Source organism: Sceloporus occidentalis, unplaced genomic scaffold, assembly GCF_023333645.1.
Source record: "Sceloporus occidentalis isolate IW3139 unplaced genomic scaffold, rSceOcc1.0.p SCAF_1, whole genome shotgun sequence".
NCBI classification, from domain to species: Eukaryota; Metazoa; Chordata; class Lepidosauria; order Squamata; family Phrynosomatidae; genus Sceloporus; species Sceloporus occidentalis.
In genome coordinates, this window is record NW_028316981.1 from 252,271,882 (window position 1) to 252,296,395 (window position 24,514).

General features: G+C 38.0%; 1 protein-coding gene across 2 annotated transcripts in view; it reads right to left on the reverse strand.

The window, feature by feature from the left end:
- The window catches only part of HSD17B4 (hydroxysteroid 17-beta dehydrogenase 4), a 98,988-nt gene that overhangs the window by 35,872 nt on the left and 38,602 nt on the right, over positions 1 to 24,514 (reverse strand). For both annotated transcript variants that reach the window (XM_089491805.1, XM_089491813.1), the window contains exons 12-17: positions 21,245 to 21,351; positions 19,063 to 19,299; positions 16,857 to 16,908; positions 12,463 to 12,534; positions 11,532 to 11,635; positions 8,848 to 8,913 (exon numbers count right to left, since the gene is read on the reverse strand). In XM_089491805.1, the coding sequence (XP_089347931.1) occupies positions 8,848 to 8,913; positions 11,532 to 11,635; positions 12,463 to 12,534; positions 16,857 to 16,908; positions 19,063 to 19,299; positions 21,245 to 21,351 (638 nt within the window). The remainder of the gene's footprint in view (positions 1 to 8,847; positions 8,914 to 11,531; positions 11,636 to 12,462; positions 12,535 to 16,856; positions 16,909 to 19,062; positions 19,300 to 21,244; positions 21,352 to 24,514) is intronic.

Sequence of the window (24,514 nt, forward strand, 5' to 3'; positions counted from 1 at the left end):
CTACCCAAAAGGTCTGTGTTCTCCCTGGCCTTGCATCATCCTGTTTGGACGATGTAGGCCATTAGCCCCGGGCCGAGATCTGCCAGACCAGACACAGATCTGGTGGATCTGACCCAATCCCAGAACAAAGGGTCTTTAACACTGGTGTAAATGACCTGCCATTCACCATAGAGTTTTGTGGAAGCTCTGTGGCAAATCCTGGCAGAACAGACAGCCCCACCCACCCTTACCTAATTCAGCCATTGTAACCTGTGAGATGTCCCCACTGCTGTGTCTAATGTGGAAATGGGATGCCTAGCTGCAACCACATGGCCAGGAGTTTGGTTTCCCCATCAGACACAGTGAGAGGGCTTCTCACTGGGGCAATGGCTGAGTAAGGTAAGGGGTGTGTGGCAGTAGTGGGTCCGTGGCATAGGGCTGGGCGGGCTGTAAACACCCACCCACCCACCCCCCATCAACCTGGGGATTAATCTGGATTGGGATTGGCCTGTGCTATGCTGGTCCATCCGTTTAGGGCCCATATCAAGATCTACCAGAAATTCTATAAATACTACTTTTTTCTCCCAGTAAATCCCCCATCACTGGCTCTATGGCACTCAGAACTGGTATGTATTGCCTTCAGGAAGAAACCGATAGAAGACGGATTCCCTAAGAGTCATATGAGGCAGCCTCAAACAAGCAAGAATGCAAGCAACAATCCATCTATTAATGACATCATTGTGTGGAAGTATGATCTGACTAATCCCCCCCAACAACTATGGGAATTATGCAAATAGAGTAGAAACAGATGAAAATTGACTCCCCAGACCATTTTGAGCCCTTACATTTTTCCTAGCCTCAAACTTCCAAGCCAAAATTCTGTAGCACTGGACAGTTGCTAACATTTAGCCATGATACTAATTAGGACTGTCTGGTGGTAATGGCCCAATTCACTACAACACCTCACACTCTAAAGAATACTCAAGAGGTGGTTTTGCCAGTTCCTTCCTATGAAATATAGCTTACAGCACCCAGTGTTAGTTGGCAGGCTCTCAAGTACTAACAAGGGCTAATCTTGCTTAGCTTCCAAAATCAGACGGGATTTGGTACCTTCATTTACTGAAGACTAAATTACACTGGACTTAGAATTTGCTTCAGACTCAATAAGCTTTGGTACACTATTTGTCACTATGCTATAGTAAATATATGAAAGTGCTTAATGCAGAGGGAGAAAGATTTAAAAGCTCAGCCTGCATTCTGAAAAGGACATGTATTACCTAAAAACATTCACATGTAACTTAAGGTGCACATTTAACTGATTTAGGGAGAGTATGTTACATTACCATGGGGGGGGGGGGTTGTAAAAGAGAGAGAGCAGCTGACAGTAAATTCACAAGAAATTGAAATCTTGACATGAATGTTTCTATTCAAAATAGCTTCCAAGTAAGTAACTCCGGGCAGAATGCTGAATTCAGAAAGACAATTTCAGTTGCCAGATTACTAAACCTTCATTAAGGGGGAAAGGACTGAGGGCCACAAGAGACACTGCTGAGTGTGCCCAGGATGGAATTAGTCCTGCCCTCTCTGAGATTAATTCTGCACAAGATTATGTGATGGATTAAAAGACAACATTGGTGTGAATTAAGGCCAGTCCTCTTGTGTAACACCAAAACCTCATAAAAGGGCATTTGAGGTAGTAAAGGGAGAGAAGATGGAAAATGGAGGGTGTAGAATAGGGTGAGATCTAAACAGCTGCAGTGTTTTTACCTTCTAATGAAGTTTTATGTGGTTTTTAAAATTCTTAATTTGCGTATCTGTTTCATTTTGCCTGTCCTTTTCAAATCCTGCTTTCTTTTATTTTACTGTAACTTGTTTCCTATTTGTTGGAATTTTTACTGAGTTTGTTTATATATGCCATTTGCTATCCCTCCTCATGCTGATTAACTTGCTATTCTGTCAGCAGATTTTTGAGTGATACTAAAAGCCTTGAAAAACTGTAAAAAGCTGTTTGGGATTGGGGGGAAAAAATAAAAGAAAGGGAGCTATTGGGGATGTTCTTTGGTGCTCTGGTTTGGTTATGTTAGCAGTGGCTTCAAACTTGCCACATTTTAATAGCAATTAGGATCTAGTACCATTTCCTTGAATAGCAGTACTTAAAATCATCCCCTTCACATACTATACGGACTTAAAAAATTGTTTGTGTAGTGTGCATATTTTCATTCATCTCACAGATTGCACCTCTCTGTGTCTCACAGGCCTCTCGTGCCTCATGTGCCATCCACCTTAACACTGAGCTCTCATGCTTTCTGCTCCCTCACTTTATTTCCCTCCTCACACCAGAGGAATTGACTCACGGGGCATGCACTTGCTGTGCCACGGATGAAACATACAGAGCTAAGCGAAAAATACATAAAAAAGACGATTTTTGTTTTGCTATGGTTGGCGGATGACATAACAGAGAGATGCACAGAAGTGTCTGTAGGGCCTTTTCAGCAGCCTCGTCTTCTTTCTTTCTTCTCCGTGGGCCATGCAGGGTGGCCTCCGCATGCCTCAAGCCAGGATGACATTGCTGGGTTGCTTTTCTTCAGCAATACATTTATCACTCCTCCCCCCACCAGCACTGGCTCTCTGGAAAACCATTGAGAAGAATTGCTCCAGATGCAGGGTGGGGAAGCAACTCATTAGAAAAACCCAGCAACCTTCTCCCAGCAGAAGAAGCACAAAGGCAGCTGTAGGGCCTTTTCAGCAGCCTAGTCTTCCTCTTTTCTTATTCCCTGAGCTGGACAGGCTGGCCTCTGTATGCCTTTTGGTCGCTAAGGGCATGCATCTACTGCACCAATAACAGAACCTTCAGAGACGCTAAGCAGGAAACGTATTTTAAAAAGAAAAGCTGATTATGCTGTGCATGAGGTTGGAGGCAGACATAATGGGGGAAGGCGCGTAGCTTCACTTTTGCAGGAACCAGACAATCCTCAATGGTGTGTACACATATACATAGGCTTGCCCTTCTTTTTCATATTTGCCATCTTGAAAACTTACTTTTCTTGCTCCCCACCCTTGAGCAACTATCATACATACACCCCTTGGATGTCCCAATCAAGTTTGAGAACCACTGGCTTAGAAGAAAGCCTTATGAATGAACTGCTCCATCACTCTCATCACCCTCATTCAAAGCTGGTGAAGAAAGTGAAGGAAGAAACAAGGCTTTGAGAATTTAAAGGAAGGTAGTAAAAGAAGAAAAATGGGGATGGGGGGATAAGGATATATAATCTCTATGTAAGGAAACATTAATTGACCTGAAAATAATATAAATACATAGGTACTGCAACATAAAATAAAATGAAAGGAACCAGCAGAGTTTGGATCTTTCATGTATCACTGAACATGAGGAAGGTTATCCTGGATCAGACCAAAGGCCTACTATCTACAAGGGGTGTGCTTCAGAGTTAAACCCAGAACTAATTTGGCTGATTTGAACAGATTTAGTAGCACTGAATCAAGATTCTCTCAAAAGTGGATTGAACCTTAATACTCCTGAAGACCTCTACCATTATCATATAAATACCTAGTTCATCAGATGTAGCCTTTTGGCTCCTTTGAGTGGCTATTATATTTTGCTGTTTGTGGCTTATTTCTATCCCATCCTTGATTTAGCAATAGAAAACATGCTCACCATTATTCTGCTACCTTCTTAATATTAAGTTTTTACTAGTCTGGCTTTGTCTTGATCTAAAGATTCTTCTTAAGCATTCTTTTTCGACATGTTCTATTTGTCTTCATGGTATTCCAAAGTACAAAATGTCCCTGAGTGCTTAACAAATCTAGAACCCCCCCTTCCTATACCATCTCATGTCACCCTATGCTTTTAGATCCCTTAGCCTTCCCTGTGTAGCTTTCTCTACATTAGGCCAGAAAAGTCTACCTTTCCCTATGTTCTTGGCACATGATGACTGCTGACCCCACTGCCCATACCATGTGATGAAAAAGCTAATCCTATTGCTTCTTCTCCAACTTTGTCCTTGAAGTTTAGAGAAGCCTGCACAACAGAAAGAGCAATTTGGAAAAGAGTGCTAAACCACACACAAGCCAACAGAACAGGATAGATGCTTACAAGCACACAAGTCAAAAGGTAAGATAATTTGCCTTATTTTGTAAGTCACAAATGTCATTTCAAGCATTCTTTTAAAATATTTAATGTACATTCTCTCTATTCATACATCTCCAGTAAAACACTCTCACTTCCACATTTGTAATTCTGACACTGTACATTGTGCACTTGCTTAACAGTCTTGCAGCAGAACATTGTCTTTGTCCTGGAAGCATACTGTTTCTACTGAGCTGGCAGGAGTGCCATTTTTTCCTGCTATATTATCTAAAGCCCTTGATTCACCAGTGCCACTGCTGCTTTTTTTTGCCTGCCTGTACTTTGAGAGTAGAGAATCAGAGTGTCCATAATAGGAATCAGTCTTCAACACAAACACATTAAAAATACTCAAACCAAGTAATAGGATTGTGGCAGTAATATTTGTTAAGTATAATTAATCTATAAACAGGAATAGGAGCAGTTTTATCTATGAATATTTTTATGTAAGACTACATTATTCATGGGACAAAGCAATGAATACATTAGAAAGTGGGAATGCAAGAGAACACCAAGATAATTTATTGAAGCCACTACTAAAGGGATATTCATGACAATCCCAGTTTATCACCGTTACAAACAGCATTTGTTTTGCAAGTTCCAAAAGAGTCACCTATTGACATTAATTAAAATTCCACTAATTTTACACCTGTTTTCTAATGAGATGCATACAATATCATACAATCTTTCCTTCTGCACTGAAAGGTGCCAAAATGGCAGCAACTGATCATTTCTTTTCTCCCTATTGATCTCCACTGAAAGGTATTTCTGAATATATGTCTAGAGAAAGAGTAAAGAGGAAAAAATCAATCAGAGATGGGTCACAAATGCATATTTCAATAGTGTGATTAATCCATTGACAGAATAATTCTTTGTTCATTGATTTAAAACATCCATCTAATAATTGGCAGGAAGGAATAAAGAAATGATACTTTTAAACTCCATGACCACACAAGTGTTCCCTGTGGGGCTGAAACTGACTGATTCATCTCTCCACAAATTGTTAACAGCAGAAATGTTTTTCAACTTGGTTTTGATCTTCTGTCAACACTTTCATTTTATTCAAAGATTTATGGAAGCAAACACAAAGTTCCCTTTACAGCATAGGAAGGAAATAAAAGAGGTTGTCTTATTTGGGCATTTTTAGAAGTGTGTTGTATTAAAATATGAGGAAAGGAGTGTGTTAGGTGCACCCCCTCTCTTTTCACTTTTGTTGTCTTGCTACCTGCAGAGTGCAAGTCTGAAGCAGTGGACCTCCATTATCCACTCAAGCTTCCCACATGAGATGGAAAGTCCTTTGTTTAATCATCACAACCCCAAAACTTCAGAGGAAGGTAGCAATTCAGTTTTACCTAGTAGACTGCAGTAAAATGCATTTAACCTTTAATCATAAACACCTCATGAGAGCTGGGTTTCTTTGACCTTTAAAATATCCTCTTTTAAAGTTTTGAATACATCCCTTGCTTTCTTAGTACTTCTGGTTTCTGAAAGATGGACTCTCTTGGGGCTTGTCTATTCTTGTGTACTTTGGCATTTACCACAGGGCTACATTGGAACTAAGCTATAGTTATATATTTGTATATCCTAGATTTCTTCCAAGTGAAACCTCTTCTTTCCACTAAATTAGCTGTTGGTTTGCAACTGTCATATACATCTGATCACCTCCTGGAGGCTATGGGGTGCGATTCTACTATAAAAAAGAAGCCAAGGGAAGAACCACTATATTTAGCAGCAGTTTATCTTGTTACCCTTTTTCTGAATAGTGAAGCAAAGGTGGAAGCTCCAAGGGCCCGAAAATGCCTCCTCCTTCCCATGCCAGGCACATGCTGCCCACACTTTTTCTAAAGATATTAAGTACAGCAGCCTAGCACTCAAGAAGTGAAAATCTATACCATATATTAAAGCATCCATTCATCTGTTCTGCTATACAAATCCACAAGCTTGATCAGTCACCAAACCTGATGTGTTTATAATGAGATCAAAATGAGCACTACAGTAAAGTTTTTGTATTTAGACCATCAACTATGGTCCAAAACACACTGCAGAAATAATCCTGTTTGAGATCGTTTTAACTGCCCTGGCTAAGTGTGAGGAATCCTGGGAACTGTAGTTTATTGTGGTACTAGGGCTTGCTAACAGAGAAGACTAAATGTCTCACAAAACTAGTTCTCAGAATTCGCTAGCATTGAACCAGGTCAGTAAAAGTGGTCTCCAACTGTATTAATTCTGCAGTGTGTTTTGGGTTTATGTTGAGTAAATTCCAAACAACCACTCTGAGATTCTGTAGTTTTTGCGGTATAGTGCAGTACTGACATTTAAACATAGGTTGAGTTGCAAAATATTTCATACAAATTTGGAACTGATAGACAAGTTTCACCTTTTTGCAGAAAATTCCTGGGTGTGGTCCATTTTGCATGGGAAATTTTTTTTAAGGATTGCAGGTGCTACCAGACAAACTTTTGTTTCATTCAAATCATAAATGAGATCATCAACATCAGCTTCAATGATGCCAGGAAAACTCTTGAGTAACATATAATTTATATGTATAATAAATGAATTTGTGCTTTAAGATTGTGAAACTATCATAGTATACAGCAAAACTGTGTCTTTATGTCAATATAGTTCAACATCCCAAATTTCAGCTAAAATATTTTTATGCCAACTGTACTGATAAGTGTGCAACACCTTTATTTAAAAATATAGGCTTGAATTCAGGATCAGACTCACAGATGTATAACCTGTAATTACACATTCACAGAAGGTCCATATTCATGATGCTATGTAGTCACAATTGTGCCATTATTGCCACGATCATAATGTCAGGAAAAAGCAACATGGGATATATAGTCACAAGAAATATAATATGTATATGAATGTATTTGAAAGTAACATGACACAGTAAAAGCTATTGAATTGGCACATAGGTGTTGCATATAATGTAATTAGAAGTTCCTAAAAGCCAAGGACACATGTGGCAAGGACAAAGTGAAAAGGTGCAAATTGATATCACCTGAAAGTCATTGAGTGGACAACAATGTATGACGCAATGTGAGGTAAAGATGGAGCCTAGTATGATATGTCAATCATAATGTATGTACACGCCCAGGAGGTGGCAACTGTATAATGAATATAGAGACAAATGTCTATATAAGCAATAATGTATGGCAATACTTTTTGTGGGTATTGAGGAGTATAGTAGTGTGGGTATTGAGAAGTATAGTAGTGTGAGTTTTGTGAGTAGTGAATTGTTTTGTGCATAGTGTATATATTAGAATAAAAGTAGATCTTTTATAGAAGACTACTGTGTTGACTGGTGTCTTGAGAACTGCACAAGAACCAGCAGACTCCAGAGAAGATTGGAAAACATCTTCAGTCAATTCTCAGAGCTACTGGTCAAACTGGTTGTTCTTCCGCTGACCAGGGGGGTGAGAGTGAAAGCCAGGAGAAGAGCTGCAACTCCCATCATCCCTAACACATAAATGTCCCACAATCTACTTTACTAAGCATTAACCACACAAAGAGAAGGGGGTCCATTCTGCTAATGATGGGGCACAGAAGGAGGACATTTGTACACCTCTCCCCTCAGCCAGTGATGCTGCAGTGATCAAAAGCAAGACCTATGTCATGTTTTCTTGTTGCAACCATACTGACTGGTGGGAGGTGGGTTTCAAATGTCTTCCGTCACATCCCAGTTATGAGCAGAACAGCTCCCGTTCTCTCCACACAATTGATATTATTATTATTATTATTATTATTATTATTATTATTATTTCCTGTCTCTCCCTGCGGATCGAGGTGGGATTACAACCGATAAAATCAAACGATACAATTACACAACCCACACTACATAAAATAATCAATTAAAACACGCCAAGATGCAATACAATCATCAACGAAGCCAAATTGTCGTCTGTTTCTGTACTGTTGAATCAGGTGTAAAAAATTCTATAAGATCCACTATAAAAGATCAGATAGGCCCAGTAAAGCAGGGTTTGGGGGTGGGGGTTCAAGCCAGGAGACACTACTTAGCTGTGCAACATAAAAAGTTATGTAACTAAGTAGCAGGTAGAATTCTGGCCATAATCTCTGTAAATGTAGGCTTGATGGTACAAAAATCAAATTCCAAAGGGTAATTCTTAATGAATTGTCGTAGTTACAGAAAGAGCTCATATAACACAAGGGATTGTTTCAGGACTGTTTGTGTATAACAAAAAATATGTATAATCACAAATGCAGTTTTTTGAACCTGATAGAAGACTATTCTAGGTGTTTTTAGATCCTCCAGTAAAGTTCTATGGTATGCTTCCATCAGAAACTGACCAAAGAATCATGCTGGAGGACGTAGAGAGAACATATTTTTCCGGTCACATATAACTGAAACCCTGCTATACAAACTCACATTATACAAGCCCTTACTGTACTTTTTGTACCATGGTCCAAATTCTAAAAATAAATAAACAAACAAGGTATTGGAATAGCTAATATTGCAAAACTCATACATATATGTTTCAACTTCAAACATAATAAATAAATAAATAAATAAATAAATAAATAAATAAATAAAATTTTATTTATATTCCACCTCTCTATAAAATGCAATAGGGGCAGCTTATAAGGAATACATGTATATTCAGCACCAACAAACACATTTACAAGTAGCATAGGTTGAGATTTCCCTGCAGAAATAATTAAATACAGTATTTTTTGTTAGGAAGTATGATATTTACCTGATCTACTGTAGTGACATCAGTAGCTACAGCATCTGGTGGTCTGTTAGGTGGATTCACTGTGACCTGGAAACAAACAAAGAAAATAAAAACAAGCAGTATACTTTTGAAAAAATTAGCAAAAATACTAACAACCCATTTTGTGACTGAATGGTTTGGTTTCTATTCTGTTGGAAAAAAGCACTGTGTGAAAAATGAAATCCAATGAGCATTTGGCTGAGGCAATGCACAGTACAAGGAGCCAATGGGCTGTAGTACAAAATTAGCACTGCCCAAAGTACCTTGCTTTGTGGGACAGCATGGTATGTAGACTCCGAAGGCATATCCTGGGAGTTGGCAGCCCACCAAAGGAGACTAGAGCTAGGAGGAAGAACACAGGCAAACTGCAAGTAGGGATGCAACACATACTTATTTTACTAAGAATGATGAATGAGTAGAATATAATGCAGGTATGGCCAAGAAAGCCTTGTAGGTTTCTGGAAACTGAAGTGTTTTATTCTTCGTCCATTCTCTTTGATACTTTAATCCTCATGTATTAGGTAAGATAAGCTAGTAAAGTGTGGAATATTTTCTGACTTCAATAACAGTTCCAAAATATTATTAAAATGTCCCCATATTCAAAGGAATATTTGCTTGCACAGAATTCCAACAAAATATATAAAGCCAGAAAGCACAAGATGTCCTTGCAACCTCCTTACTGTCTTTCCATCAGCAAGTGAAAACTTCCCTGTTCTGACAAGCTTTTAGGAATTGACTGCAAGAGCGTTTAACAGTGTGCTGTTTTGCTGATTTTTATCCTTCACCTTTTAATGAATTTCTTTTAAAAGGCTTTTAATTCTATGGATTGTTTAACTGTACTTTAACATTAATTTTTCATGTGTTTTTAACATGTTTTTGTAAATGCCTTTAACCTTATTTGCTTTAATTTTTGGAAGCTGTCTTGAGTCCCAATATTGGGAAGAAAGCAAGACATAAAAGAACAAACAAGAACAACAACATGGAGTAGGAGTAAAATAAAATCAAACAAGAAAAAATTAAATGAAATGTATACTTCTTCTATTGTGAGATGTTTTACTGACATTTAGGATTATTAATATCAATCCCCCCAGTGGGATTATTTATTTATTTATTTAAAGTCTTTCTACCCATCTATTCATCCAAAAAGCTCCAAGAGCAGCTTATAAACAGCAAACCAGCTAGAACAATAAAAAGATATCATGCCTGTTTCCCTGAATCATGGTTTGCTGGAACACAACATTGGCTGGGACAAAAAAGCGAAACTTTTAGCTGATTTTGTTTAACTTTGTGAGCTGCCTTGGGTCTCACATTCAGAGAAAGGCAGAGTATAAGTGGAATAAATAAAATACATGAAATTTTAAAAAGTACTGAAGGGCAGAAATTCATCCTAGTTGCTTTTTGTCCACAGAAAAAAGAATGACTGAAATTTTGAGACACCAGCTATTACTATGCATCTGTACATCTGTACGGTAGGTCCTTTTTATCCACGGGGGTTCCATTGTGGACCATGGCAAAAACCACAGGATTTTCCAATGGCAGTGTACATGACCACTCTGCCGCAGCCTCGTGCCCATGTGGTCATTAGCGGCAATGGGGCTTGCAGTTGCTAACTGAAAACATTCTGAAGACAAAAGCTTTATGCATACACAGTAAGATCTTCAGTTTGCTTTATATAGTAATGACACTGAAGTTCAGAACTGGGAAAGTATAGGAAATAAACTTCCATATCATTGAGAACGAAGTTGCTTAGAAATGTTATATGCCACATATATATAGTGTATAGTGTCTAATATTTGTGTTTATTTGTTTGGTTTTTTGTTTTGTTTTGTTTTGGGTGTGTTTGTAAATCTACTTGTATGTATATGTCTGTATTTTTCTGTATTTGTTTTTATTGAGAATAAAGCTTTAAAAAAATTCTGGACTAGTTGTTGAGGGATTGCAGAGCACAGAATTCCTGTTCTCACCTCATCCCTCTCTCATCCCAGAGGTCAGGAACAGCTGGCTAGTATTGATGTTTTGGATTTACACTCCCAGTGAAGGAGCTATTGGTCTAAACCTGTGGTTCTCAACCAATGGTCCTCCAGATGTTTTGGACTGCCCTCTCATGATGGCTAATGTCCAGGAATTCTGGGAGCTGAGGTCTCAAACATCTGGAGGACTAACAGTTGAAAACCTCTAGTCTAAACCATCCAGAGGGAGCAAGACTCCACAATGCTGATTTTTTTCTTTTCAAGGTCAGAGCCGACAACCAGCTGTGCTGCAGGCCATGTCTTTGAAGCACAAGCATAACATCCATTAACACCAAGAAGCATAGGAAATAGTTACCAATGTGGTTTAACTCATTCCCATATTCCTTGATGGCAACAAATGTAGCACGTTTGAGAAAGTCCATTAGCTTAATTATGAGATCTCTGACACCAGCTCTTCTCAACTTGAAAGTCCACTCACACCTCAAAAGTGTAAATTTTGGGAAAGTGGAATAAGTGGCAGGGAGTAAGAGCTGTAAGAAAACTAAAGGAAAAAAGATCTAATTTTAACTGGGTAGCAGGGAGCTAAGCCACTGCTAGTTTCATAACTGGCAATTACCAATAACGTTTAAGTTTAACTACTACATTGTTCAGCTAATCTGTCAGCCAACACAAAACCTCTTTCTCAGATGAACTTACTTTGGATTTTTCAGATGATCGCTTTCCACCAAAACCACCAGCTCCAACAATGAACACAGAGAATTGATTGTAGCATACAAGATCCTTTCCAGAATATGTGTGGACTAGAAAGAAACACATGAGAAGGAAGAACTTTCTGAATTTAATTACACCAAAAACTGTATGCCATACAGAAAGGAAACAAATTTAAGAATGATAAAAGAATAGGAAATGGTGATACTTTGCTCTCCTACCCCCATTAGGTTGTTTCCAAAAGGCCATTTATAAGGGATGGGTAAATGCAGTCTGTGGGCTGTATGTACCACCTGCGGGCCAGTACTGCCCTATGCCTCCCCAATTGTTATTAAAAGTGAAAAGGGCCTGTGAGGCACCACAGTCTAACCTCCCAAACTATTTTATTATTAACTGCTGTTATTAACATTTATTTGTTAGGTCTGTTTCATTCTGTTGTCAACTCTGAGAAAGTGTCTACTGATGGGTAAAATACAAATACTGTAAACAGATAAATACATAACTAAACCTGATTTGTAACTTATACACATATAGAGTCATAGGTAATGTGACACTGTTCCCCTTGGGGTGGAAAATACAAGAGGAACAAGGCTTCATTTCTTAACTTTAAAACTCAAAACCATTAATACTAAACCCACAGGCATTCTAGATAACAGAGGATGTACACAAACAAAAAACATAAATGCTCTTCAGGCTTATTACCTTTTTTGGCAGAATATCAAGGCCACTTCATGCATTACATTTTTATATGTATGGCAGTGTGATACTCAAATTGCCCTGAAGACAAGAGAACATTCTAATAAATATTACACAAACTTTCCTAAAGATGGTTTCAAGGCACAGTCTGAAAGGAACATGCAGTTTTACAGACTATATTTTTCTGACAATTTGTGCCCTTAATATCAAGCAAAATTATTACCATCTAAGAGTATAACAGCTCCTGAGCCTTTATCAAGGATGTCAGCAACTGTAGCTTCTGAAGTTAGTTTCCCTAAAATCCAAAAGAAAATTAAATGGCACATTTTGAATCAACAAGAATTGATTTCTTTTTTTTAACATACCCCCCCCCAAAAAAAAGAAACCAATACCACTCAGAAGAAAAATACATATAGCATAGCAGCATTGGAAACTTGGATCAAGCATCCAGCTGCACAAAACACTAAATACTGAGACCTGAGTGAATGTGTTTATTCTACTCCTTAATGTATGTGCACTCTCTTTCAAAGCAAGAGATACCTAAACCAGATTCACAGACACAGTTCCACAATATTGATGATGCTGTTCTATGTAGTCAAAGAATCCAAGGGCCCTTACATACTTTGTTGCTGTTTACTGCCCTCGAGGGACCCTGTGGATGAGGCCTCTCTACAGCCTCCTGTCCTCGACTGTTCTGCTCAGGTCCTACAGGCTCAGGTGTGTGGACTCTTTTATTGTGTCTAGCCATCTGGCATGTGGTTTTCTCCTCCTTTTCTACTGCCCTCTACCTTTCCTAGCATTATTGTCTTTCCCAATGATTCATCCCTTATCATGATGTGGCCAAAGTACAACAGCCTCAGTTTAGTCATCCTGGCTTCCAGAGAGAGATGAGCTTGAGCACCATATCTCAAAGTAGTTTATTTTATTTCTATCGGCCTTCTTCATGTCCAGATCTCACATGTGTAAATGGTGACAGAGAGTATGATGCTTGGATGATCCTCACTTTGGTGTTCAGATTTATATTTTGACATTTTAAGATCTTGTCCAGTTCTTTCATCATTGCCTTTCCAATCCTAATCTTCTTCTAATTTCTTGACTGCAGTCAATGTTCAAATCCCTTGGATTCCATAGTTCCCAAGCTATGGGAACTGTTTGATTATTTCAGTTTTCACCTCTAGAATGAATTCTTATAGATCTTTTGTGGCCATTATTTTTATTTTGTTGATGTTCAGCATTAAGCCTACCATAGCACTTTCCTCCTTGACCTTCTTCAGTAATTGCTCCAAGCCTTTGTTGGTTTCTGCTAGTACTATTGTACTGTCTTCATATCTAAGGCTGCTAATGTTCCTTCCTCCAATCTTCACTCCCTGCCTCTGAGTCTAAGCCTGCTCTGCGTATGATATTGTGCACTTTACAGTTATAATACTATGGTTCCATTTTAACTTCCCTTGTTACATCCTGTAAAATTGTGGATTTGCAGTTTAGGAGAAGGCATTGTGAATTCTCAGCCAGACTTTAGTGCCTCACCAAAGTACAAACCTCAGGATTCTATAGGAGGTAGCCAAGGAGGTTAAAGTGGAATCATATCACTGTATTTATGTAATGTGAAGAGGGCCTATATGTGTGAAATCACAGAGAGAGCAGACATTCACAGGGTGACCCACCTAGGCACTCTTTTGCCCTATACTGTGGCAAACACAAAAACCTTCCTTCTTTCTTTCCAGTCGATTGTCTTCCATAACTGTCTATGTGTAAGGTCTGCTTTACTGTAAGTCTGGTAACAGAGCCAAGGTATGTGAAATATTCAATTATATATATAATTTTATTAAATACAACTTATGCTATACATTATTCAACTTCTTACCACCATCCAGCACACTGAACTTTACAGTTGCAATTATCCTTTATCACAAATGTAACACGACCAATCTAAGTCTTAACCACATCAACACAATCTTCCCTCACAGTCTCTTTCTTCCCACCAATCCTATCCATTCTCCACAAAAATCAATCCCAATCTTCTAAAACTGGCCTCTTCAGGACTTCATTCCTATCTCACTCACTCTCATTCTCACTCTCATGTACCCTCTTTCCTAACACAGGTCCTCCTTCCTCTCCTTTTCAACAATCAACAACCATATGTGTATTCTCTTTTTACCAAACATCCCCCCGCCTCCGTCATTCAGTCTTTGTATATACCCATTGCCTTACTAACAGTATTAAACTACAGCACAAGGGTACAAAGTATACTACAATTTATGTTTAACATAAGAAACAGCACTAAGCACTACAGGAAAAATAAGCAAAAGTAAAACACTATACTTATGAGAATGTTATTTCTTTCTGGGGGGGAGTGGGATTCATGCGAGCAGCCCCACAACACAAGACAACTATATTTTGTTTTGTTTTATTTTTTTCCACTTTGTGTATCTGGGCTCTTGTTGTCTGAGTAGGGCACACCTGATTCAGCACAAAGAATTCTTTGGACATGGGGCATTTTTATATGCCATGATATACCTGAATTCTCATTGGATTGTTGGTTATATTTGCACAATATCCCTAATAATAATAATAATAATAATAATAATAATAATTTATTTTTATCCCACTTTTCCAATGATCAAAGCAGCACACAGATTAGACAAAAGTACATTGAAGTAAAAAACGATAAAAACAGCATTTAAAAACATGAATCTGTTTATGTACAGTGGGCCCTCTCTTTATGTGGAGGATTCATCCCAGATTCCCCCACGTAAGGAGAAGTCTGTGTATGCTCGCACCCCATTGGAAGCAATGAGTTGCGTGGACACAGGCACGCACACCATTGCTTCAATCGTCGTGCGGCTTCTGCGTAATCTGGAAGCCGCATATGATGCGGGTGCACTGTATATGTTATGTGGAAACTGCTTGTTTAATTTGGGAATCTGAGATAGCACGCTAGTCAGTCTGTTAGGGCAGAACCTAATCATTCTGGGAAGGGGGGGAGCCTCTTGTCTCATCCTGAATGAAAACCTATTGCAAGATATAACTTCAAAACAGGCACCATGTGGACAGGGTTCCCCTACCCTGTGGGTGTTATATGAGCAATGATCATATCACTGAATTATTTATTTATTAATTTATTTCAGTTATATCCTGCTTTTCCCCCCGGAGGGACCCAAGACAGCTCACAGATAAAGATAAGGAAGATAAATATAAGGAAATGCACCCAGAAAGTCTTCCTGGGGATCTTCCAAAGGCCATGACACCCTACAGTGGGAAGAGGCCACAAAAGAGCTGACCATTTGGCTTTAAAAAAAAAAGTCTCTGCTTTCCCCCACCTTTTGACAAAGTAGCCTCTGGTTGTAGAGAAATTTATTCACAAGAACTCAAGGAAAGCAGAAGTGCAGGAAGGACTTTTATTTGCCCCTGAAATATTCTTTAGGAAGATCCAACTGGACCCAAGAGATGGTCATTTTCCTTTCCTTTGTTCCGTGCTTTCTTTGTTCCGTGCTTTCTTTCTGGAGAATGGATGGGATTGGTGGGAAGAAAGAGACTGCAGAAATATCTTTTGTCACCTTCCGGCTCTAATTTTTTAGCCACTTCCTTACTCTTTGCAGAATCCAGACTGTTTTGTCCCAAGAGCGATGCTATGGACTTTGGGTGTAGTAAGGCCTCTGGCTCTCGGGAACACAGCCAGAACAAAAGACTTGTCCACAAATTTCTTACGTTTCCAAAAGCTTTACTGGTTATAAACACAAATAACACAAAACTGATTTCTTCTTTTTCCTACTATAGTCCTTTCTAAATACCTTGCTCTCTTCTTGATGTATTCTATCTTTCTTTGAGGACTATCTTTCTTTCTTTGTGGACTTATCTTTTTGTCAAAGGAAAATACTCTCTCCAGGTCTGACTTGGCTGAAATCTTACTACACACTGAAACTAACTAGAGGGAGACAGCATAAGACCCTGGGATTTCCCACAATCCTGGTCTTTCTTAAAGCTGTAGATCTCTAGTTTCCCTTCTAAACTAATACATAGAAAAGCTAATATAATCTCAACTAAATATATGTCTCAAGAGCATCAAAGATGCTCTGGAGGCATGACACAGACCCTGTCAGCTTTGGGAGTATGCTTATTTGATTTATTATTTCTCCATTGAGAAGCAAATAACTATTACCTAACTATGTGCTTTATCCACTTACTGACTGTATTCATTAAGTTCGGCCATAATATCCGTAGTTACAACTGTGTAAATTTTCATTCTTGTGTTTTGAAATCATTCTTGAGTTTTGAATATAATTCCTGTTTTGAAACAATTCAATGCAAAAAGTAGGTTACTGGGTCTAATTCCTCTGAATTCTGCAACCAAAGTCCCAATATCAAAATAGATCAGAATAATCACTGTACAGTTTATATTTTGTTATCCTTGGATTGTACGCCTTTGACAGAATGTAAAGTTTGGAACTGTTTCTGTAAAAGGTCATGTGGTGGCACTATACGAATAAGAATAAGTAGTAGTAATAGTAGTATAAGGGCATGCTTGGGAACAGAGGTTCCAAAATACAAAAAAGTAAATGTTTTAACCTAGTACAAGAGCATATTTTAAAAAGGAATAATTAACTAGTTGTCTCTTACCTGATGTTGGTAGTGGCTTATACAGTTCCAGATACTGCTCACCATGTAACATCTACAGTAAGACAGCAGTAACATTGACAGAATTATACTGCTGCCATCTATACAGTTGTAGAACATCTTTAAAATAATTAAACTTATTTTTTCTTCTATCCACACATGGCAGCAAAAGATAGCACTATTTATTTAAAGAATTTTATTAAATACTTATATTAAATAACTGTATTAAATATTTAATTAAATAGACACATAATTGTATCATCAACATTTTGACATATGCCTAATCTCTAGGAATTATTATATGAATAAATGAAGCCCTCAGGTAAAGAATATTGTTTTCTATGTAAATGAAAATTAAAGAGAATAAAGATGAAGTTTACATTTTTTCTCTCTTAAAGACATCAAAACGTTTGCTGTTGAAAAGGAATGGAAATAAAATGGCATTATCATCATCACCATCATCATTTACATTTAACAAATCATCAGTCTGAAGTACATAGTGGGCCTTTGGTATGCTGGGTTTGGTCCCAGGACACCCTGTGGATACCAAAATCCATGACTCAAGTCCCATTAAATACAATGGCATAGTAACATGGTGTCTCCTATCTAAAATGGTAAAATCAAGCTTTGCTTGGGGGTATTTGGTGTTTTTTTTAAAAATATTTTCAAATACGGACAGTTGAATCCATGGATAAAGAATCCGAGGACATTACATGCCAACTGTATACATTAGGTACAGGACCCCCAAATTTTCCCAGACTTCTATTTATAAGGTTGTTCTTTGTTTAATTTACTCTTTTTCTCACTAAGAAATGTTATAATGTATTAAATAAATGTAGTATAATCACACCTCATCATTGTCCCTGCACCTTTTGTTAGCCCTTTGAAAGGAAAAGGTAAAAAAATACTTGGAATCTGTGGACGATATGCAAAGCACAACGTATTCAACATCTGAATAAAATGTATTATGACTGATAAAATATGATGTGATGCCAAGGAAGTCGGGGCTAGTCTATACACAAGTGCAGTATGAAAATTGGTGTGTGTTTTCACACTTTCACACTGATGGTTGTCTTCACTTTCCTATGTAAATTTCACATCTATTTGCATCTGTTCAACCTCCCTCTGCCAAAAATGCATAGCCATCCGAATGCATGCAAAGCAGGAAGATAGCCACATGTGTGATAATGCACATTTCTGTTGATTTCAGTGAGTATTTTGGTAAAAACCGTGAAGCCTTTTTCAGCAGTTTCAGAATTTTTCACGGTGTGTGCACAAAAAGCCAAAACTCCTACAAATCGTGTATAGCTGGATCACATTCTATTCGACTGGAATGAGGGGTATTTTAAATGTGTAGACTAGCTCTAATACAGTGGGACCCTGGTATCTGTAGGATTTTGTTCCAGGACCTCCCGCAGATAATAAAAATCTGTGGATGTTCAAGTCCCAATAAATACAGTGGCTGAGTAAAATGGTGGCCCTTATATAAAATGGTTAAATCAAGGCTTGCTTTGGATTTTTGTTGTTGTTGAATATTTTCAATCCATGGAAGTTGGAATCCATGGATACAGAATCTGTGGCTATGGTGGGCCGATCATACATTCAAATATTGCTTCACAATTGGTGTCTTGAATCCACTGAATTATTACTGGTATTAACAATTTAACAGCTTCATCATTCTCCAATTATTTTAATGGAAAGAATTACCAGAGGACTTTTCGCACTGCATAATTACAATGCTATGGTTCCACTTTAATTACCATGGCAACATACTAAAGAATCCTGGGATTAGCAATTTAGGGAGGGCTATTTAGAATTCTCAGCCAAATAGCAATCCTGGCTCATAAACTATAAACCCCAGGATTCCACTGGATGGAACCACAGCAGTTAAAGTGGAATAAAATTGCTGAATTTCTGTGCAGCAGGGGTCAGATTGGATGGCCCTTGTGATCACTTCTAACTCTATGATTCACTGAATAGCACCAGAATTATGTATTATGAAAGGGCTCCTGGGAAAAGAACGACTGAGTTAACGACTGTGGTGCTTTATTTCAAAGCCAACCTATATATTCCACATGTAGAATTAAGGAAACAATTCAGATTTTAATATCTGAAAACCTTTTCCAATTGCTAAATTTATTATCACAATTGTTATGGATGCTATATACTAATAGCAATCCATAAAGTCAACTGATTGGCATATACTTGCCTTTGTGAAATCAAAACTGAGTCCTGGAATATTAGTCAAGCCACCCTCAAACATGGAAGCCTGAGCTGGTATGACTCCAAAACTAGGAAGACAGCAAAATTCGTCATTTCCTTCAAATAGGAATTTCAAGTGGTCTGGATCCTTTGTGGACATGCCCACACCAAGTGCATACAGGATGGGTTGCAAATAAGTGTATTCATATGTAATTGGAGGTAACTTCTTGCCAATAGCATTTGCCTATGAAAAAGGAAGACAAAGCACACATTATGCTGTGCGTCTTAGTGTTTAGCTACTACATTCCAAACACTCAGAAGGTCATGACATCCTAAACAATGGTAAATAACCACTCACCTTTATATCAGAACACATCTAGGTATTTAAGAATAGACTGAAAGAATGAAGAGGAAGAGAGATCATTTCTCAATCCCTCTCAGGATATCAGTGTGCTACAAAGAATGAATGTTGCTCTGTAAAACAGATATGGTCCTTTTTTTAAAAAAAAATGGTCTAGCACTTTTATTTGGCCTAAGTGTAATGTAAAGCTGAAATATAAGCACATTTTAAAAACTGGAATTAAATCCAAATTGAACTCTCAGCTACACAGACCAAGACATTCGCTTGATTTTAGCCTTGAAAAAGCCAGGAAAGTCTAATCTCTGACTGATACGCAGTACAAGTTGAGTACAGTACTGGATATCCAGTACAGGTTAAGTCTCTACTTTGGAACACAAGTGTTTTGGAGTTCAGATTTTTTCAGATTTTTGGAATTTTTGCCCACACCTACATAATGAGGTATCATGGATATGGGACCAAAGTCTAAACACAAAATTCATTTGTGTTTCACATCTACCTTTAAAAAGCCTTTAAAAAGCCAGGAAGGTCTATTCTCTGACTGATATTCAGTACAGGTTGAGTACAGGTGATTATACATATAACCTAAAAACAATTTTATGTAATATTTTAATAATGTTGTGCATAAAAGAAATCCATGTACACTGAACTATCAAAAAGCAAAGGTGTCAATAGCTCAGCCATTCAAAAAAGTATTGGTTTTTGGAATATTTTGGATTTCTGAATTCTGGATAAGAGAGACTCAATCTGTAGCAGCAAATGTTATTTTTATTGTGTGTCATCAAATTGTTTACAATGTGTGGCAACCTTAAAGCAAACCTATGAAAATGTTTTCTGGGGCTGAGAGTGTATGACTCTCCCAAGGCGGGTTTCCATGGCCAAGCGAGGAATCGAACCCAGATTTTCAGAGTGATAGTCCAAGTCAGGTAATATTAAATTAATTATTCTGTTGCAGGCTTCCATTAGCTTAATTGGGAAGGGAGATTTCCCCTCTAGTTGCCCATGTACTTCCCAAATCTGGCAGGTTGGGTGATCTTCTGGAGTAGATTTTGAGAGAACACGGGGGGAGGGGCTGCACAGGGGGGCAAATTTCTACTGAGTGGAGATTGTCATGCCCTGTGTTGGATTTTAATCCATAGCCAAATTTGGCTATATGTAATAGATCACATGCAGAGACACTGAGTCTGGACAGCAATGAAGAACAAACAAATCTCTCTTGGCTGCAAGAGGGAATCTCTTGAGATGTTCAATTTAAATATTACAGTACTATACTGATTCTCTGCTGCCTAAACTAATACAGTTCAGGGTTTTTTCCCTATAAGGTAGGCTACTGATACTGCAGTGTTACATTCGCTTAATGATCATATTTTACAGAGAAAAGTATAAGCCTATTACGTGGAAACAACCTCAGGATAGAGAATGTTTCTGCCCTTCAAATTATACTAAGCTTCTCAAAATGGTTGTTTGCAGTATTCATAAGAGAAATATGAAATTGCAGTTCTAGAGTTTCTACTATGTTAGCATGTGCACAATGCAGAACCATACAAGGCAAAGAAATTACACCTATCCAACAAAATCTGAGAACCAAAATGTTTCAGTCCTCCAGAACATCAGGTTCCAAGTCTAATCCATCCAATAATTGGATTACTCATAAATATTATTTAATACAACAGAAAAATAATGGTGGAGGAAAGGCACTCTGATTTCATTTTTTTAAAATGACCATTTGAGCCAACTATTTCTCCTGAGTCATAAGTCACAATAGCTTTGCTTGGCTTCAGGCAACTAGATGACTTCAAGCTGAGTACCTTGCAGAAGGATTTTTACTTACAGGGTCAAAGCCTGTGGAGAATGCTGATGTACTGTAGCTTGTGGGATTTGGGGAGACATCTTGAGATTCTATTTGACTTAATACATCATTCAGCATACTGACTGATTCTGAAAAGAGAAAGAGAAGGGGGTTTAAACCTGTTTTTAAAAAATGATATGTAAAGAACCTTTCCATGAGCACCTTCTGAGCAAAAACAACCACCAAAGTAACAAAATGCCAAGAAGGCATTTCAGGGGGAAAAACTCCATTTCTGTTCTAAAGATCTCAGTATATTTTACTATGTGCATGTAGTTTATAAAGCACTTGCTAATGCAGACCTTTTTTCCATTTTGGATGCAGAAAGCGTTGTCCAGGGTAAGTACAGGTAACGGCCATTGGTAAATATAAATCGAACAAGCCTATTGTGTTCTACATTTATTTTATAACTGTCACACATATGGATCGTTGAACAAGAATCTTCTTTCATAAAAGAGTACAAAAGACTTGGAATTAGTTATAATCATTTTTAATTAAAATTTACTTTCTTACATTTCCAGTTAGGCAAACTACCCAGCATCTTTCATGCAATCTGTCTTCCTGAGATGAGATGCTACAATGTCACAGAATGTCAATGAGAATTCTAAGTGATTTGTAAGAAGGGTCAGTAGTGGAATGCTTAAACACAGGCAATTCAACAGACCCAGATACAAAAGGAATGTTTTAGTGGAAAGACAGAGGCCTGAGAGACTAAAAGCTGAAGTCTAGTGACAAAAAGGTTGGGGACCAAAGTAGGAAGACAGTCATACACTTTTAACAGGTGCTCCCATTTTCTTAAGCAAGCTGACACCATCATAACCTGACTTCCAGATGCAGGAAGGGCTGAACATCTGACCTAATGCATGTAAAACAGTATAGTACAAGTAATGAATAATATTTTAGGAATGTACCAGTGTTTCTCAGGTCTACATTACACATGACTTTAGCTAATTAATTCTGGGTACAGGGCTGCATTTAATAAACTGCCTGCATAAGGCTGATCTGGATCAGAAAAAGCAAAAAGATTGATTTGCCTGTGCTTGAAATTTGCTTTAACCAAATGGTCTTCTGTGTTTAAATGTCACCTGGGTGTAGTTACTGGTTATACTTGATTGTCTGGTATACAATTTCAGAAGGAGCTTGCCTAAACACCCTAAAGGCACCAGTTCCTGTCTGATCTTGGATGCTGGGCAGGGTCAGCCCTGGTTAGTACTTGGATAGGAAATCATCAATGAATACTAGGTGCTATAGGCTTCATTTCAGAAGAAGGAACTGGCAAAATCATCTCTGAATATTCCCTGCCTCAGAAGACCCTATAAAATTTGTGTGATCGCCAAAGGTTGACAATAACAATAACAATAACAATAATGGGATGTATTTATATGCCGTCCAATCACTGGGAACCTGGACGGCTTACAACAGAGGGAATAATAGACAGTTCCCTGCCCTCAGGCTTACAATCTAAAAAGACATGACACAAAAGGAGAAGGGAATGGTGGGGGGGAGGGGATCAAGTCCAGCAGATTCTTCTCTCCTTCTGAGGCCTGGACCAAGGCAGATGGACTGGAGGGAGGGCTCCTTTTTTTTTTTTTAATAAGCACATACACATACACAAACACAGACATAAAAATAAGTAATCATAAAATGAGTGCTACAGTACTGTGCACTGACCCTCTACTGTGTAGCACAGGAAACTACATTTCCACTATATGCATTAGATTTACAATGATATTTTAGCAATTGAGTAGGCTGAGTCATTCATGTTATGCAAGGTCACACTTTCAGTATCTCCAGCCAAGACACTAAGGAAATTGGATTACATTAATTGTCTGAAATTTAAGTGCGTTGTGACAGTTATCAGCTTGGCCATTAACAGCTTGACAAGTAAGACTATCTAAGCCCCACATGCTATGATAGAAACATTGTGCTCTGCATTCCTAAACAAGGGATCACTGTGTTAAGTAAAGTTATTCAAATCATATCTACTCTCTAGCCAAGAAGGTCAATCAACATATGAGGGATGCAGCTTGCAATGGAAAATTCAGGTTCAAATCCTGACTCATGCTACAGTGCTCACTAAGGCTACAATACTAAGCACACTTATCTGCACATAAGCCTAATTGACGTAAGAGGGTCTTACTTCTGAACAAGTGCAGAAAATGCAGAAATTGCACTTGGACTGCAGCCTGAATAACCTGAAAAATGTCACATTCTCTCAATTCCCTTCAAATAAATGGTGAGCTAAACTATTTTTTTGAGGGAGGGGGCACAAAGATTATAAATGAGAGAACCCAGCATGCCACTAGAATGTGGCACTTGAATTAAGGAATGCTGGTATCACCTCAAGAATATGAAGACAACAAAATAATCTAAGTAGCGATTTTTGCTTTTAACTCAATTTTAACTGAATTTAACTGAATTTCTTGCCAGCTTTTACTTTTTGTGTTTATGATAGCAGATGTCAGAACGGTTTTAATAAAATTCTTTGGTAAAACAGTGTTTTACTATTCAGCGCAGAAACAATGAGTGGCAGCCTTTTTAACTAAAAATAAGACTGTAATGATCTGCTTCTTTGCCAGCAGCTTTTCCCAGCAAAGCCTTAGGAAGCTTTATGGATGTAAGATACTGCATTTTAGCCACATCAAGAGAATCTGAAAGACAGGGACAATTGACTAGGACTTTATCATCTGAGGTTTCTATCTCCAAAATAAATTCCACCTAGATAATGAGAAAATTCAAATAGTTAAACATTTCCTGCATTTCGGATCAAACACTGAACAGAACAGAGGCTTCAGTCAAGAAATAAGAAGAAGACTAGAAATGGCAACCATGAAAGAACTAGACAAGATCGTAAAGTATAAAGATATACAACTGACTACTTAAGTTAGAATCATCTAGCTATTATATTCCCCATCATCATATACAGATATGAGAGTTGGACAGTGAAGAAAGCTGACAGAAAGAAAATAAACTCATTTGAGATGGGGTGCTGGAGAAGAGTGCTGCCTAATAAAGGGGCTTGTAGCTTCACAAAGGACTCAGGCAGCTTGGATCTCAAGAGAAGTACCTTTTTGTGTTGGTAATGGAATTTAAATTTTATTTCCTGAGTACCCACATAGTCAGGAGGAGGGGCTTGCTTGCACAAATATCCTTCATACCACCTTAACTGAGAACAGCTACAATACCTTGACAAAATGCAGGCCTATGACAAACACTGTCATGATTTCTTTTCCTCCTGTAAAATTTTTAACACCT